The 18,026-nt window shown below is 42.8% G+C and overlaps 1 protein-coding gene across 2 annotated transcripts in view; it reads right to left on the bottom strand.

Annotated features, from left to right (window-relative positions):
* Swap70 (switching B-cell complex subunit SWAP70) overlaps window positions 1–18,026 on the bottom strand; it is a 61,739-nt gene that overhangs the window by 33,444 nt on the left and 10,269 nt on the right. Inside the window, exons 1-2 of one of the 2 annotated variants that reach the window (XM_087659472.1) lie at window positions 10,625–11,828; window positions 5,820–5,960 (exon numbers count right to left, since the gene is read on the bottom strand). In XM_087659472.1, coding sequence (XP_087515598.1) covers window positions 5,820–5,852 — 33 coding nt within the window. In that variant the 5' untranslated portion in view covers window positions 5,853–5,960; window positions 10,625–11,828. 2 annotated transcript variants of the gene reach the window in all.

The following is an 18,026-nucleotide window of genomic DNA, read 5'->3' as shown; positions in this document are numbered from 1 at the left end:
ACAGCAGTGAGCTGACCGCTTGGGCACAGAATGCCCATTCCAGAGGCTGAACCAGATCCTTAACACCACTGTTGTAACAGAGCAGCGCAGAATGCTGTGAGAATTCCAGTTCACTCTGAAAGGGTGGGGCACTACCTAGGGAAGTGACTAGAGGATGAACAAGACTGACTGTATTCTAAAGTGAAGCCTGACTGAGGGAAAGCAGGAAGAACCTTGGCATAAGAGGAACAGAGAAAAGGTCAAACTAGTCAGTCACGCTGAAGCACAGCTTAAATGTCCACCAACTGCTGAAGGTGTGAACAAAACATAGTATGTCAGTGAGGGAATGGGGAGAGGGGAAATGAAGGGAGGGCTTTTCTTTTTTAAGAATGCTTGCTGCTCTTGCTTCTTGCTGGAACCCAAATTTAGTTCTCAGTACTCATATCAGGTGGTTCATTATTGATAACACCAAAGCCAGGGTTAATCCCATGTCCTCTGCTGGACTACAAGGGCAATGCAAGCACTTGCATGTATAAATACATACAGGCACATGTGTGAATGCGCGCGCGCACACACACACACACACACACACGAATAAAACTAAAAATAAATCTTTTTTAATAATATTCTGCCATAAGAACTGAAACAAGAGAAACAGGCAAGGTGACAGATGTCAGATACAAAAGCTGAATGTGGGATGATTCCATTCAAAATGAATGGCAAAAACAGGCAATGTATAGACCAGTGCTTGCCTAGAACTGTGGGGAAAGATAATATGAATGATAGTCGGATTAGATTTTTTTTTTTTGGAAGGGAATAACCAAACTGTTCTAAAATTGATTATGGTATGGTTATACAAAACCAGCCATACTAAAAACCAACAAACTAGAAGGTTAAGCAGCTAGATTGCATGGGATGTGAATTCTCTGCCAACAGCACTGCTATTTCTTTTTATTTTTATTTATTTATTTTTTTTTTTTGGTTCTTTTTTTCGGAGCTGGGGACCGAACCCAGGGCCTTGCGCTTCCTAGGTAAGCGCTCTACCACTGAGCTAAATCCCCAGCCCCTGCTATTTCTAAACATATCGTTTCTTTAAACCACATTGCTCTTGCATTTACTGACCACGGTATTTAGGAGCATAAAGTCATGAAATGCCTTATTCACTCAAAAGTGCACAGCCTAGAACAGCAAGGGATAGTGGTGAGTGCCTACAATTCCCAACCCTAGGGAGGTGCATATAGGACAATCAGGAGTTCAGGGTCACCCTGGATGACTGAGTAAGTCTGAGGTCAGACTGGGCTACATAAACTGTTTCAAACCACCTCCCCCTCCAGAAAGAAGGGATTTATAAATATGATGAAAGGCAATTTGGCCATTGTAGTAAATTAAAACTACTTAATCTTCAGGCTGGAAAAATGACTTAGCAGTTAAAGCGCACTGGCTGCTCTCCCAGAGGGCCTGAGTTGGATTTCCACTTGTGGTTCAAAATCACCTATAACCCCAATTCCAGGAGATCTGACCCTCTTCTGGCCTCCGCAGGCACTAGGGACACTGTGTATAGACATACATACAGGAAAAACACCCATACATATAAATAAAAAAATGTTTAAAGTTTTTTTTAATTTACTAACTTTAGAACAACATAGGTAGATGCAGTGAGGAAAAAACATGGACCAGCCTGGGCTAATGCTTAAGGACAATACCACCCATGGTCAATAACAGTTGAGTGAGCGGGAGAGCCAATGTGCAGTCATTCATTAATAGAAGAAACAAGGAGCAGATTTTTTTTTTTTTTGGTTCTTTTTTTCGGAGCTGGGGACCGAACCCAGGGCCTTGCGCTTCCTAGGTAAGCGCTCTACCACTGAGCTAAATCCCCAGCCCCCAAGGAGCAGATTTTTATGGGGATCAAGATGACTCTCTGGATAAGAGCACCTGCTGCTCCTCACGAAGATCCCAGTTCCGTCCTCACCTGTAACTCCAGGTTTAGGGGATCTGCCTCTGGCTCCCTTTGGCACTGCATGAATGTGGTGCACAAGTATGCATGCAGGCAAAACACCGTGCACATAAAATATATCTTTTAAATTTTTCAGAAACTCTGTCAAAAAAAGCTTTGAAAAAGAACCGTCTTTATGCAAGAACTGTAACTATTACATGAGCACCAAACATGGTAAGAAAGTATAGAAAAGGAAAACTGCGAAAAGTGCGGCCCAGAGGAAACAACACTGAGATGAGACGCTGTGGTCTCTCTGCTTCCTAAGTGCAAATGACAACAAAGCAAAGTGGACTCTGCTGGAAAGCATGGGCATCACCAACGAGAACTCGGCATGTGGCCGGCCACTGGACTACTGGTGAACCTTTAACACTCAAGGAGGAGAGCTGCCAACAGTGAGGCCAGCAAGCCTAATGAGATCCATGGGAGAACCAGACTGTATCAAAACATGCTGAGGCAGAACGCTGTAGCTAATGAGACATGGTTTTTGTAAAAGGAATATCCCAGTCAGACGGTGGTGGCACACCTTTAATCCCAGCACTCAGGAGACAGAGACAGGTGGATCTCTGTGAATTCTAGGCCAGCCTGGTCTACAGAGCAAGTTCCAGGACAGCCAGGGCTACACAAAGAAACCTTGTCTCAGAAAAAAAATAATAATAATAATAACTGACCAATGTCTTCAATTATTCACCATCAAGTAATCCAAGTATAATGCTTTCAAAAAGAGAAGGAGGGTGAGGAGGAGAAAGAAAGGAAAAAGAAGGCCTATAAAACTAACCTCCCCTCCCCCAAAAAAAAACCCTACAAAATTAATACTCAGGAAAAGTATTTGGTAAAAAAATAACAGACTGGCTAACCATCTGAAGTTTCAGAAAAACTGAAAGTAAATTCTGTCAGCATGACTAACATCAGAAATGTCTATCTGGCAGTAAATGCAGTTGCCAAAAACGAAAGTTATTTTTCCAAAAGCAGGTTTTAATGTAATGCACTCCATCTAGGGCCCAGGCTATTCAGAGTAAAACACCCAGGCAGTAACAGAAGATGCAGAGAAAGCGACCAGTGGACATAAAAAACACTAAAGAGACACAGAAGAGATCTAAAAGCATCTGAGACAACTGGATAAGAGCCAAGATAGTCTGAGATTATTAGAAAGTTTTCAAATAACTCCACCCCTGCCTTCAACCATCATGCCCCCTATGTAGAAAATAATAATAGTAGCAGTAATAATAATTCTGAAAAAGAGTAAAATTTAGTCTTTAAGAGTACAGTTAAAAGAACACTGCTGAGAGAAGTTAAACGGTTTAAGTTCAAATTCTGCTTACAGGCCAGCAAACGCTCAGTGAGTAAAGGTGTTTGCCACCATGCCTGAAAACTGAGTTCAATCACCAGAGCCCACACAGTGGGAGAAGCTGACTTCTACAAGTTGACCTCCAACTTCCACAAGGGCACCCTCTTCAACTTCATACAGACAATAAACACATAAAACGTAATTTTAAAAGTTGTTTTAGGACTGGAGAGATGGCTCAGTAGTTAAGAGCACTGGCTGTTCTTCTAAAGGTCCTGAGTTCAATTCCCAGCAACCACATGGTGGCTCACAACCATCTGTAATGGAATCTGAAGCCCTCTTCTGGTGTGTCTGAAGACAGCTACTTACATACATAAAATAAATAAATAATTTTTTTTAAAAAAAGTATTAAGTATTGTTTTAATCTATTTGCCGCTTATTGGCTAAGCTACTTCTGCTCACAGAGTTACCGCTGGGATCCAGCAAAGTTACAGGAATGTACGTCTAGCAAGTGTATGCTCAATAGTTCATATTCTCACCGCATAAGGAACAGCAATCTTCCTCCTGTCATTCCTCACACTATTTGGCTTTATTTCTCCCCAAAGCAAATTTCAAAACAAGATGGTAATCTTTAAATTTTTCTCTTTTTTTTTTTTTGAATATTTATTTATTCTGCAGGCCAGAAGAGGGCACTGGATCTCAAGACGGGCGGTCAGCTTCCGCTCCAGGTGGCCAGGCATCGAGGAACAGGGTACACTATTCCATCACATCCTCACTGGCTGCATGACAAAGCTTTACTCCAAATGTTGGGTTTCCCAATTCTGCTATCTGTTGGGGAATGTTTTCTCCCCAGTTATAGAACTTTAAAGTATCAGACATTGAGAGTGTTTCAAAACTTAACATGCAAATCTAAAAACATACTACACCAAGAGGAACAAACTACAGTAGCACAGAATTTCAGAGTACGAGGCCAGTGGACCATGCCCCTGCCGCTGACTCAGCCCATGCTAATCCTGGTGCTGGAAAACAAAGCAATTTCCAGACTTCTGAGAATTCTGTGGTATGTTTCATAACGTCTTAATAACACAAATAATTCTCCTTACTGCCTATAATTTGTTTATTTTGATTTTAAAAATAGGGTCTCATATAGTCCAGGCTGGCTTGGAAATTACTCTGTAGCAGAGGGTGACCTTGAATCTCTAATCCCCCTATATCTATCTCCCAAATGATAGAATTATAGGCATTTTCAGCCACCCCAAGTACTATCTATAATGTTTATGATTATGTCTGGACATGGTTCTACATATCTTTAATGCTAGCACTCTAAGAGGCAGAGACAGGTGGATCACTGCATATAGCAACAGGAAAAGTCTGCAGCCAGCCTGGTCTACCTATATAGCAAGTTCTAGGAAAGCTAGGACTATACAGAGGGAACTTGTCTCAAGAAACATAAACACTTAAGGTACAGAGGGTTGGTTCTAGCATACCTTAGGGCATGCAACCCTTTAATACAGTTAGTTCCACACACCATGGTGACCCCCCCACACACACACACACCATGAAATTCTTTTGTAGCTACTTTATAACTATAATTTCACTACTCTTATGAATCATGATGTGAATATCTGACATCCAGGACACCTGTTATTGGACCTCAGGGATCCCAACCCACCCCAAGGGTTGAAAACCACTGTGGCCTTAGAGCGTGTCTGTGACACCACCCCAGAGGACTAACTTAGGAGGGATGACCCATCCTGATGTGTGTGGTGCCATTCTGCCGGCTTTAGAATTAGGCTTAGGGAAAAGGGAAAAGAGAGAAAGTGAGCTGAGCTCCACCATCATCCTTCCCTCTAATCTGCTTCCCGGTCTGCCTGATGTGAGCAAGCAGCTTCGCACCTCTGCTGCCATAGCCACTAACCCCTCCTACTGCTAAGCCTTCCCCATCAGGTCTTGATTAAAGCAGGAGCCAAAGTATCTCCCTCCTTAAGTTGCTTCTTGTCGGGTACTTGCACATAGTAATAGGAAAAGGAACTAGTGCTCACCTTAGGATAAGTGTGCGATGCAGTTTGCTGTGTGGGATCTACCCAGTAACAATAATCATCCCCTTCCTACCCCTGCTTAACTCCATCACACTCATTCTCTCACAACCCCTGCCACACTGCCCTACTTTCCAGGATAAGTAAAGCATCCTGACAGAAGATGGACACAGAGCAACACAAACGCATTTTTAATTTGAAAGAAGGAACCAACCTGGGGGTATCTGACGGAAAGAGGAGGAGCAGAAGCCTCAGCCTCCTGAGGCCTCAGCACCCAGCTTCTTTTTTGTTTGTCTTTGTTTTTAGAGACAGGGTTTCTCTGTGTAGCCCTGGCTGTTCTAAAATCCAGAGATAACACCTACCTCTGCCTCCCAGAGTCCCGGCACTAAAGGCGTGCGCCATCATGTCTGGCTTCAAACCTAGCTTCTTAATGTGCACACCAATAAGGGCTGCCTTGGCCCACTTGATGCTCAAAAGCAAAAAAGGAAAAGAAAAGGCTGTAGGTGAGAAGGGTTAGTTAGCATCATACCTTTTCCAAAATGAACTTGTTTAAATATGGCATATAGCCCTGATTGGAGACAGGCCCCTCATCGTCATCCCGGAAGTGCTCCTCAAGGGCAACAGGGTCGTGTGGAACCTTCAGCACCGTGCACAGGTTATGGGAAAGGACCTAAGAGGCGGAAAAAAAACAATGTAAAGACACCCGCTTACTACCATGTAACACTTAGCCATGTGAACACAACATACTCTTAAGTAAAAGAAGATGAGAAGAATCTACCAAGCACAGGGCATGGCTGAAGTTTCTTCATTCTTTTTTTCCAAGATCTGTTTCACTTCAATCAAGTTTATATACTACCTGCTCACTATGAGCCAGGCTCCATGACGGCCTGAGAACAAATACTCCTTGTCGATTTTTATTAACTAGTCCACATTAAGGAAGGAAGGGGAGCAAGCACAATAGAATGCATCCAAAATTAAAGTCTCATGGCAGCTTGGCCATGAGACTTTGTTTAGGGAAACTAGCAAACGTTGTAATATATTTTGGAGACGGTATTTGACCTAGACAAGACCCAGCTGCTCTGGGCTCAACATTTCCCATTTATTAGAAAGAACCATATTAATATATAAATATATCAAGTATTAATTTTTAATCTTCAAGTATACTAATATATCTAAATTCTTATGACTTTAGGCTAACTTTGGCATCGGCAAAAAGACACAAGACAGTCATAGCAATCTGCAATCCCGGCACTTAGCCCTTGGGAAGCTCCAGCAGAAGACTGAGCTTGTAGTCAGGCTGGGCAACAAGTTTCAGGCCAGACTGACATATCCCTAGTCTCAAAACCAAAAGGGATAAATATTCACAGATACACAAGAAAAGGTAGGCCAGAGCTGGAGATGCACCTCAGGGGTAGACTTCTTGCCTAGTGAGCGGAGGCCCTGGGTTGCATCCTCAGCAAAAGAGGGTGAGTGGAGTGGGAGGGAAGAGAAATGTTATGCCAGAGCACACACAAAGGACTATAGCTATGGTACAGTAACCCAAGTGCACACTTTAGCACTCGTGAGAGAATCAGGAAACTCAGGTGCCTCAAGTTTTAAATTAAATTAAAACCGAGAAACTTCCATTTCACTCGAACACTCTGAACAGGTCACATTACAAAGGCAAGGCCACATTCTTTGCCACATTCGCTGGTCATGGTTGTGCACTTTAGTCCTCTAGTCCCAGAGGCAGGTGGATCTGAGTTCAGGGTCAGCCAGGGCTACACAAAGAAACCCGGATGGGGAGGGAGGGAGCCACATTCATCTACCATAAGCACCTTCATTTCATTAAGGAAGTCAACTTCTGCATACACCTATTTCAGTTAGGATTTTTTAAGATTAAAACTTTGAATCTATAAAAAGAACATTTGCATATCTCTTCTCTATACTGGTTTTGTTTCTCAAAGCTTCATCTGTGTGGAGATCCTTTGTGCACGCTCTATCAATTTTAAGGAAGTCAATTTACTAGTGGTCGTAAGTGCAGCAATGCTGACATTTACCAGCCCTACAAAGCAGGCTGAGTGGCTGTGTTCCTCAGACCCTGTACTTGCCAGTGGAGCCTCTGAGAGGAACATGGTAGGGAGTGTCATGAAGCCTTGCACACTATAGTCAACAAAATCCTAAATTATTATTTCTTCTGTCTACCAAGTATACCCTACTTTACCACAAAGAGGTTTTATTATTTTAAAGATTTATTTGTTTATTTGTGAGATTTATTGCTGTCTTCAAACACACCAGAAGAGGGAATTAGATCTCATTAAAGATGGTTGTGAGCCACCATGTGCTTGCTGGGATTTGAACTCAGGACGTCTGGAAGAGCAGTCAGTGCTCTTAACCACTGAGCCATCTCTCCAGCCCCCAAAAGAGGTTTTATAAGGATTGATTTCAAGACTGTAAAGTGCTTTAAAATAACAGAGAAAAGTTCCCACACCAGACACAAAGACCATCTGGACATAAAAATCATTCGGGACTTTACCAAGTAAAAATCCCCAGCCACTGGTCAAATTATGGTATGTCTATAAAACGTCAAAATCATGATGAAACTCACTGTGTACTGATAGGGAAATAACTCCAAGATAAAGCACATTTTGTAAAGAGTATATAATATTCAAGTGTCACAAGATAAGTGAAAAGGAAGAAAAGTAAGAAATTCCTAAGGAATACACAGGAAAATAGTAACAGTGAGAGAAAGGATTTGGTTGATAGGAGGCCAGGGACAGAAGACAGAGCTCATAGCAACTCCTTTTAAAAAAAAAAAAAAGTTATTTGCTTTTGTTGTCTGGTTTATTGCTTTCTGTTCTTGGATTTGAATCCAGGGCGTTATACATGGCTAGGCAAGAACTCTACATCTGAACTACTCTGTACCTCTCCTTTTGCTTAAGTGCAGAGACAGACAGACAGACAGAGACACAGACACAGACACACAGAGCGAGCCTGGGAGATGGTTCAGAGCGCTTGCTGCTCACAAACAAGGACCTGAGTTTAAATCCTGGCCCCCAGGATGTAAGGCAAGCTGTGGGCACATGCGCTTGTAACCCCTGCCCAGAGGAGAGCAGGGATGGCTGCATTTGCAATCCCAGCACTCTGAAGGAAGGCTGGGAGGCGAGCACCTGGACACACCAGCTCGAATTGATTCCGAGTTCAGAGTACAGAGCAATTAAGGAAGATACCTGGCATTTAACTTTGAGCCACCAAAGTGCATGCACCCATGTGTACATAAACCACACACACACACACACACACACACACACACACACACACACACACTTTAAAAAGATAGTTGGGTGGGGGGAGGGTCTAAGGATACTTCGCTAACATGCACAAGGCCCTTGGTTTGATGCCCATCATGGCATATACTACACACATGGTACATGCTTACAATCCCAGCACTTAGATGTGGAGACAGGACAATCAGTTCAAAGTCATCCACAGTCTGGGATATGTGAGACTTGAGACTCCCATGTTCTCAAAAAATAATAATAATAATAATAAAAATAAAAATAAATAAATACAGAAAACATAACATATGGAGGAATAAAATGTGAAAATATCTGATAAACGCAAAGCTCTCCACTTGGAGAAACGGCTCAGAAGTTAAGAGTGCTCATCACTCTTGCAGACCTGGGCTAGATTCCCAACACCCACCCACACGGCAGTGCACAGTCATCTATAACTCCAGTTCCGAGGCATCTGATGCCCTCTCTGGCCTCTTTTGGCACCAAGCACACACATGGTACACAGGCATGTATGCAGGTAAGACATTCACACACAAAATAAAATGAATAAACCTAATACATTTTTCTTAAATATTTTTAAAAATAAGATTAAATTTTAAAAAATAAAGCAAAACCCTCAGAAAACAAAAAGGCACCAATCTCTCCCACACCTTCCTTATTCCCTGCATTTGAGTTTCACAGATTCTCTCCTGAAAGTCTTGCCATGGGGCCTGGACACCATCCTTCTCACCTTATAAACAGAAAGTACTAGCTCAAAGAGATTAAGCTGAATTTTCTTGACTAATGTTGGCACACAGAACCGAGACCAGAACTTGGGCTTCCAGGGTTGGGGATTTAGCTCAGCGGTAGAGCGCTTGCCTAGGAAGCGCAAGGCCCTGGGTTCGGTCCCCAGCTCCGAAAAAAAAAAAAGAAAGGAAAAAAGAACTTGGGCTTCCTGTGTAGTAGTAAACTTGATTTTTCAGTTCTCTGAGAAGAATGTTGTTGTTCCTGGGTGTCCCTCCCATAGAACCCCTCCCTCACTCCCACACTCAAGAGTTCTCACTTTCTCTAATAAATCTGTCTGCCCTACTTCCAGAAAAAGAAAAAGGAAGAGAAAGAAAGAAAAGCTGTTTGCTGTTTGTATGTGGACATGCAGTTTGGCCCAATGACCCTGAAGATTCAATGAGCACTCTAGACCGTCTTGTTGAACAGATCCAGGGAAGGCTGGGTTTACCTCCCACTACGTGGGGGTTTTCTTAACAACCTTTCTAACTCACGCTATAGTAATAGCACTTGGAGGAGACCTGGGCCTCAGGATGTGTGGCTGGCCTGGTCTCAGTACCCTCAATATAAAATAAGGAAACGGGCTTAGTCTAAACTTTGGAAGAAAAAACCCAATGATTGTTAACCCAAACTCATTTCATGAGTTAATTCTGTAAAAAAAGAGCTATAATTTAGATCAATGGATCGCTTTGTTACCATTTCTTTTTCTAATTTTACAGTAAGGCTGAGAAAACGTAGTCTTCAAAAAGATTAACAACAAAACAACACAAAACAAGTGAAAAACTTTCTAAAGTGGTATTATCTTTAAAACTTTCATCAACAATTTTTTAAAGACCTAGACAATATCCCTTCTTCTTTAATTTAAAAAAGTATAAAGAATTCAAAATGTAGGGCTTAGGAAGTTACTCTGACAGTAAACTGGCTTGCTTCTCAGGACCTGAGCTTCACTGTCAGCCCATGCAAGCATGGTGGTGTCACTTGTAACCTCAGCACTGGGGAGGCAGAGAGGCAGAAACCCCTGGGGCTGGCTGGCCAGCTAGTCAGGCCTACTTTGTGAGCACCAGGACAATGAGGGACCCTGTCTCCAAAGAGGTAAACAATACTCCTGAAGACATACCTGAGGTTCTCTTTGTTTCCACATCCAAAGATACACACACACACGTGTGTACATGTACACATGCGCACACACGCACTCGCACAATTTAAAAAAAAAAAAAGGAAAAAGGATAAACTCTGATGCCCAAAATACAAGCTGGTAAGAAAACTGAAAGGTTAGCCGCCAGGTGGTGGCACTCACCTTTAATTCCAGAACTCAGGAGGCAGAGGCAGGTGCATCTCTCTGAGTTCCAGGCAGCCTGGTCTACAGAGTGAGTTCCAAGACAGCCAGGGATACACAGAGACACCCTGTCTTGATTTTAAGAAAAGTATGGAGAAAGAGGTTGGAAAGTTTCATTAACCTCCACAGCAACCTGGGTCTTTAGAGCAGATCTACGGTCTACACCGTCCACTTTAGACACACTGCAAGGAACGTCGCTTTACCGATGAAGACGTTAAGTGTGAAGATTAGAAGGCATGCCCCAAATTAATCTTGCATGTCAGGAACTGAGATTAGAACCCAGGCTGCACGCTCTGGATTCTTTCCTTGTTGCATCGCCTTTCTCTCCGATGGTAGACTGCCTTGCCTGTGAAGTGGTAACTGCAAAGACACGTGTGCGTGCTGCTGTCCAGGCTGCAGGGGTCGTAGTGCTCCCTTGTCAGTTCCCCAGACCCTGCGAGATGACTGGCACTAACCCTGTGGTGAACCAACGACTACAAACCCAGAACTTTTCCCTGTGTGGAAACCCTCTTCTCCCAGCACAGGCTTATGAGGAAACCATGCCCAGAAGCAGTAGCCCTTTCTCCACATGAGAAAGCAGAAAAACAGACCAAACAAAAGCAATCAGAAGCAAAAAAGACTACAAGTCCCTCATTTGTAAAAGGGTTGCCATGAGCTGCTCCTATTAGAGTCTTTACAAGTTGCTTGAAAAAGCTGAATTTATCCCACTTCAAATGCCTGCTCCTTCAAAGGCCATTCTTTTAGCACCCACGTGATGGCTAAGCAACTTTGCTCCCAGTCCTCTAGTCTGAAGAATAAATCATTGTTACACAAGAAAATATCCACATCCATGCCAGAAACTCATCTCTCTAAGCCCTTCATGGCCGCCTGCTGCTGGCCCTGTAGTGGCTCTGCTCTGAAGCACCGACTCCGTGTCCATGTGAGTGGCTGCTGTGCACTGCTTGCATTTATCCTTTTAAGCGTTTTGCCCCAGCTATCATAAAATCAAGGATGGTGAGCAACTGGTGTTCTTTTAACACACACACACACACACACACAGAGAGAGAGAGAGAGAGAGAGAGAGAGAGAGAGAGAGAGAGAGACTGAGAGAGAGACTGACTATGGAATGTTCGCCCTCCTCCCTCTCAAAGATGATGTAGAGATTCTAAAGGGCTCTTTGAAATGTGCCCAGAGTCACACAGTTTCCCTTTACAGGATGTGCGCAATGGGCAAGATTCAGCGCTGAGAAAAGGGGGTGGGGATCTCTGTTCCAAACACTTGCCTGATCTGGCACAATCACAGAACTGTAATTCATAATGAGTGGTCTTTTTAAAACATGAAAATTCCTGTCTGATTTACAAAGTTTCAAGCTAATGGCAAGTTACCAGAAAATTCTCCCTAACAAAGAGTCAGAATGACCAACTTCCTACCTCGACTGTGCCCTGCCTTAAAGGCATTGTCTACTAAGAGTTCTGCCCTCTTTCCACACAGAGTCATTTTCCCTTTCTGCCAACAGCCTTTCCTCCGGCTTATCCCTGCTGTGTCTTACCTGCTTCTTTTAAATTATCTTCATTCTATTCAGCATCAAAAACAAAAACAACAACAACATAAAAACCCAAGTCCGAGTCAATTAACATCCTAGACACTTTTACTAAATAAATCTTCAAGTGTAAATTTCATCTCTTAAGTTTTAAATTTTCCCTTCCAGAAAAAAAATAAACCCAAGCAAACGAAACCACTCTTAGAAGTAAAAGGCAGAAATAGGAACATATAATAGGAAAATGAGCAATGAACATGGATAAAAAGCCGATAAAGGAAACTGAAGACTAAAATGTGAGACATCTTGCACGTTCAGTTCCCGAATGGACAACTGGAGCCAAAAGCTGATTGTTGTATGTGGGTTTTGATGTCTTACCGTCTCTCTACATCTTAAATTTTTATTACGTTATTTATGTATGAGTTGGGGTGGGGACAGGAGCAGAGGGTATGCATGTCATAGCACACGTGCAAGTCAAAGAACAAGTTGGTTCTCTCTTTCGCCACGTGGGTCCCAGAGATCAAACCGCTGTCAGGCTTGACAGCATCCTCACCGACTCATTTACTGCTCTCTACATTTGCTGTCTACGGGGAGAAGGCGAAGCACATGTGTACCACGGGGGAGTACAGAAGTCAGAGGGCAGCTTTGGGGAGTGAGTTCTCTCCTTTTCCAGGGAGCATTCCGGAGACTGAACTAAAGTCATCAGGGTTGGCAGCCTCCCCTTCTCTCACCAAGCCATTTCACCAGCCCTCATCTGTCTGTATTCAAGAGAATTTTTAAACATGGTTTGTTAGGCTAGCAGTCTTACAAGGATGCTCCACTTAAGGAGTTGTAACTGAGTGTGGTGTGGCATGCCCCCTTAACCCCAGCACTCAGAAAGCAGAGGCAGATGTCTGAGTTCCAGGCCATCCAGGGCTACCTGGTGAGACCCTGACTCAAGAAGAAGCCCTGAACTATATATATTGTGTGGAGATCATCCTCTGAATTGCTTCTTGGTTTGCTGTTTGTTGTTTTGGAGGGGTTGTTGCTGTTCTCATTCAGTTGGGTTTTTGGACAGTTGGTTGGTTGGTTTTTTGTTTTGTTTTTCAGACAAGGTCATTTAAACTCCAGGCTTGCCGAGGATGAGTGTGAACTCCTGATCCTTCTACCTCTACCACCAAATACTGTGATTACAGCAATGTGTCAACCACCATGCCTAGCCAAGTTTCTTGTTTCTGTGATTTCATGTCTTGTAGTGTACTACAAAGATTAACTTCTACCCTATTCTTTGTTGAAACATTCTTTACAGTGAACAAATAAAGGATAGGACAAGATACCCAACCTTACTAATGTAGATTAAAATAAGCTGCCTTTTTGTTGAGTAACATTGATACTTAAGCAACTACCACAGCATCTACTCTTACAGACTCAGTCAATGTCCACTGCTGAAGAAAGCAGAGCCATGGGGCTGGGGATTTAGCTCAGTGGTAGAGCGCTTACCTAGGAAGCGCAATGCCCTGGGTTCGGTCCCCAGCTCCCAAAAAAAGAACCAAAAAAAAAAAAGAAAGAAAAAAAAGAAACCAGAGCCACTCTCCTGACTACAGCATGACTGACAGGTGGGAACAGATGATCATCTGAGCAGAGACAACAGAGAAGTGACCTATGCATTGTAGCATGTTTGGCAATGTGTTTGAGGGAAAACAAAAACATCTAAAAATTCCATGAATGAAAAACAGTAAAGTAAAACAACATATTAACACTACGGAACAGTTCAAAGTGTTATAAAGAATGACATTGGTTTGATATTGAAAAGTATTCCCAACACAACGCTATAAAGGGAGATCACAAAAGCACATGAAATATGATCCTACTTATGTCAAAGCATATGTTAGTCTCAAATTACACGCACATACACGCGCACACGCGCGTGCGCACACACACACACACACACACACACACCTGCATATCACCACACGCGTATGTATTCAATAATAGGAGTATTAGGAAAGATAATCACTGAAGCCAGACGTGTTCACCTGTAATTCTGGCACTGAGGCGGCTGAGGCAGAAGGACTGCCAAGAGTTTAAAATCAATCTTGGTCCCATAATGACCTCCAGGTCAAAGAGTGACTTCCTGTCTCAAAAACAGAATCATCGGGGCTGGGGATTTAGCTCAGTGGTAGAGAGCTTACCTAGGAAGCACAAGGCCCTGGGTTCGGTCCCCAGCTCCGAAAAAAAAAAAAAAAAAAGAACCAAAAAAAAAAAAAACAAAAAAAAACAGAATCATCAGTGAAAACAAAATTCAATAAGCTTCTGTGACTTGCACCCCTGTGCACACTCCTTGTGCATGGGGTCTTTTATCCATGTGTGCAACACCCCCCAAAAAAACCAATAAAGTACTTCATGAGAGATGTGGCCAACAAACACTAATTGCTAAATCAAGGACACTTGACATTTTCCCAGATTTTTTTCTTTTCTTCTCCACCATCCTTACACGTATGTGCACCTTTTACTTTACCATCCTTCCAGAAAGAACTTTAACTGCAATGTCTCTTTTAGATAATGTTTGGGGTCATTATTAGTTATTAACAGTACTACAGCTAGGCAAGCACACTTCACCAGGCTTGAGATCCCATGTGGCAGCCTCACTCCTTACTCAAGTATAAAGTCTGCCTTGCATGCTTGATGCCCTGGGGTTGACCTCCACGTGGAGGTGGGGGAGACCTCAAATACAGACTTCTAATGAAAGGAAAGAGTCGTGAGATAGCTCAGTGTAGTACTCTCTTCTCCAGGAAAAAATCTGAAGCCATAGTGTACAGTCAACCAACAACCAAGTTCTCAAGTCTGAGGTCTACCTACCTCTGCTGTCTTCTGTCCTGGCCTCCTGCCTTGGTGTGGTGCCTACGATATGGCTTCTGTCCCCTGCCAGCCTCCCAGCTAATCTGCAGAGACACATTCCAACAGCTCCCCAAAATGCATGAGACCACAAACAGTACCAGATCCCCAGAATACCAGATTTTCCTCATGTGTGAATGATAAGATAATAATAACACAATAAATTAACAACTAGGGCAACACACTATAATAACTTATTTAAAATTCGTGAGCTATTCATTTCTGGAATTTTCCACTTGATATTTTGGGCTGACAGGTGACAGAAGCAATAGAAAGTAAAAACCAAGGATAAGAGACAGGAAAGGGAGAAGTATCCTGCCTCTCAATCTTCCCATTTAACAGAAAAATACAGAAGTAGAGGGCTGGAGAGATGGTTCCCTGGCTAAGACCCTTGATGCCAAGCTTCACAACCTTAGTTCCCTCCCAGAACCCTCACAGTGGAAGAACCACCCCCAGCAAGTTGTGCTCTGACCTCCACGTGCATGCCAATATATGCGCATACCCCTCCACTCACAAAATAAATGAAAATGAAACTAATGGAAAGTTACCCAAGTAAAAAGGCCTCAGAATTTTAATCCAGTGTGATCTACCAAAGTCTGCATAAAACAGAGGTTCTCAGTCTCTCACTGAAATCCATGTCAGGTGCCAACAGCTGTCTCTCAACTCCAGGAGAACAGCTACCTCACTGAGCATGCATCATCCTATGTCAGAAGGAACTGCTGAGGCAGACGGTAGCCCTCCTTTCACAATTCAGTGAAATGCAACACCTTCCAATGCTGTCTCTACAAGCAGTGAGAACTGGTTTGGCTTTGATAGTGGTGTTGTTTTGTTTTTTGTATATTGGGGAGGGAAGGATTGGAAGTCTGGAACCAAGACCCTCCCTCCTGTATACCAGACAAGTACTCTACCACTAGGTCATACATGCCCTAGCTCCAGAATAGCTTTTTTTTCTATCTAGTGTCATTTCCGGCTGATTCACCATGCACACATTTATGAGTCTTCTAATTGAAAGCAAAGGTGACAAAGCTAATTATTCCTAAAGAGACAAGAGATACAGAAGGCCTAGAAATATTCCATCTTTCTTCTTCCTATAAAAATGTTAGCATATGTGGAGTTCCTAACCAAGGCTTTTCCTCTCAATTGCTGAGAGCTGCAGTGTCAAGCAGACTTGTAATACAGAAAGGACTGTGAATAAGTGACAGATTGCCCAGTGAGAGCATCCTGTGAACCCATGAGTTCGAGGCCAAGCTGGGCAAAACAGTGAGAACCCCATTTCAGGAGGAAAAGAATTAGGCACGAGTGCTCACTACTATAATCCCAGTACTGGGAGACTGAAGAAAGAGGGTCATCTTAAGTTTTAAGCCAATCTGACGTACACAGTGGACTTTATCCAGACAAAAAGACTTTGTCTCAAAAAAGAGAGCGGATGAGAACTAAAGGAGCTGAGACACAGGCTGCAATTCTGTTGTGAGAAGAAGACATGAGAGAGAGAGAACTCGACTGCTCTCATCTACTACTTACCACTGACAGGAAGGAGGTTGTGAACACCCCTCAACTGGGTAGGAATGGGAAACACCTCTCCAGAGGAAGAAAGCTTAGAAAGCAGGTAACTCTAGCTTCCTTACTGTGTCCCTGTAAGACTGTGGTGAGACCCAAAAGAAAGAGGAAGTGAGGCTCCAGAGGTTGTAAACTCTGAGATGTTTGTGTTGTTGTAGAACTCTGTAGACTAGGCTGGCCTTGAACTCACAGAGCTCCACCTGCCTCTGCCTCCAAAGTGCTGAGATTAAAGGCATGTGCCACTACTGCCCGGTAAACTCTTGAGTTTTAAGACCAGAAATGCTGGGTTAAAGTGGACAGACAAGACCAAAAATAATGCCCCGAGACTCAAGTGTTCTCTTCAATAAGACAAGGGTGTACTTTTTTTAAGACTTATTTATTTTTGGTCTACAGATCAAGTTCCAGGGCAGCCAGGGCTACGAAGAGAAAGAAATCCTGTCTCAAAACAGAAAAAGTAAAAACAAACAAAAAAGATTTATTGTATGTGCATCAGGGTTTTACATGCATGTATATATGTACACCATATGTATGCCTGGTGCCCATAGGGGTAAAATGAAGTGTCGGATCCCCCCTCTTTAGCCCCCAACTTGTATTTTTTTAAGCACCAAATTTCCAAGTTATCACACTGAAAATTTTCTACCAAAGAATGGAAAATAGAAATTCACTCTAATTCACTCCTACCCACTTTAAGATTTGGAAATGTCTGATACTCTTTTTATTTAGAAAGCTATCTTTACTCTTTTGTTTTGGTAAAATATTAAAACTATTTGCAAAGACTTTTTTCTTTGAGGCATCTTCTGTGTGATCTAAACCAGGCTTTCTCATTCTCTCAGGCCTGTCTCAAGCCTGAGGAGTGCAGCAGTTACAGTCAGCGACCTCCACCATGCTGGCTGACGACGACTTTTAGTAAGCTCACTCATAATTCCAATCCTCCGACCCTGCTTCTTACAATTAGAGTGTTTGGTTTCCCAACATAAAAAGCTGTTACCTCAGTGGTTAGCAGGTTTAGAGACTCAGTGCTATTCATGGCAAGAACATGAGAACTAACCACTGCTTGGTGTGCTGAATGTCACACAGAGTAAGGTCTTAACGGCCATTTCCTCCCTTTATGCTTTCAACTGATTTCTCTCAATTACTTAAGCAATCCACGTTAAAACTTCGGAAGCTAGATGCCTACACGGGAACAAAGCACAAGGTATTATTCAAAAGACATGCAAACCGTACCACGGTTTAGAATTAAAAAAACAACTGACTCAAAAATTCTTCAAGCCTAATAATGGTTCAGTCCTGTAATCCGACCTCTTGGGAGGCTAACACAGATGCATCCCTGTGAGTCTGAGGCCAACCTGGGCTACAGAATAAGAATCTATTGGGGGAGAATATGAATGAATATCTGTCATTGAGAAAATAAGATGC

The sequence above is a fragment of the Rattus norvegicus genome, chromosome 1, assembly GCF_021556685.1.
Source record: "Rattus norvegicus strain SHRSP/BbbUtx chromosome 1, alternate assembly SHRSP_T2T, whole genome shotgun sequence".
In the NCBI taxonomy this organism is placed as follows: Eukaryota; Metazoa; Chordata; class Mammalia; order Rodentia; family Muridae; genus Rattus; species Rattus norvegicus.
The sequence above is the reverse complement of the archived record's forward strand: the minus strand, read 5'-3'. Positions and strand labels throughout refer to the sequence as shown.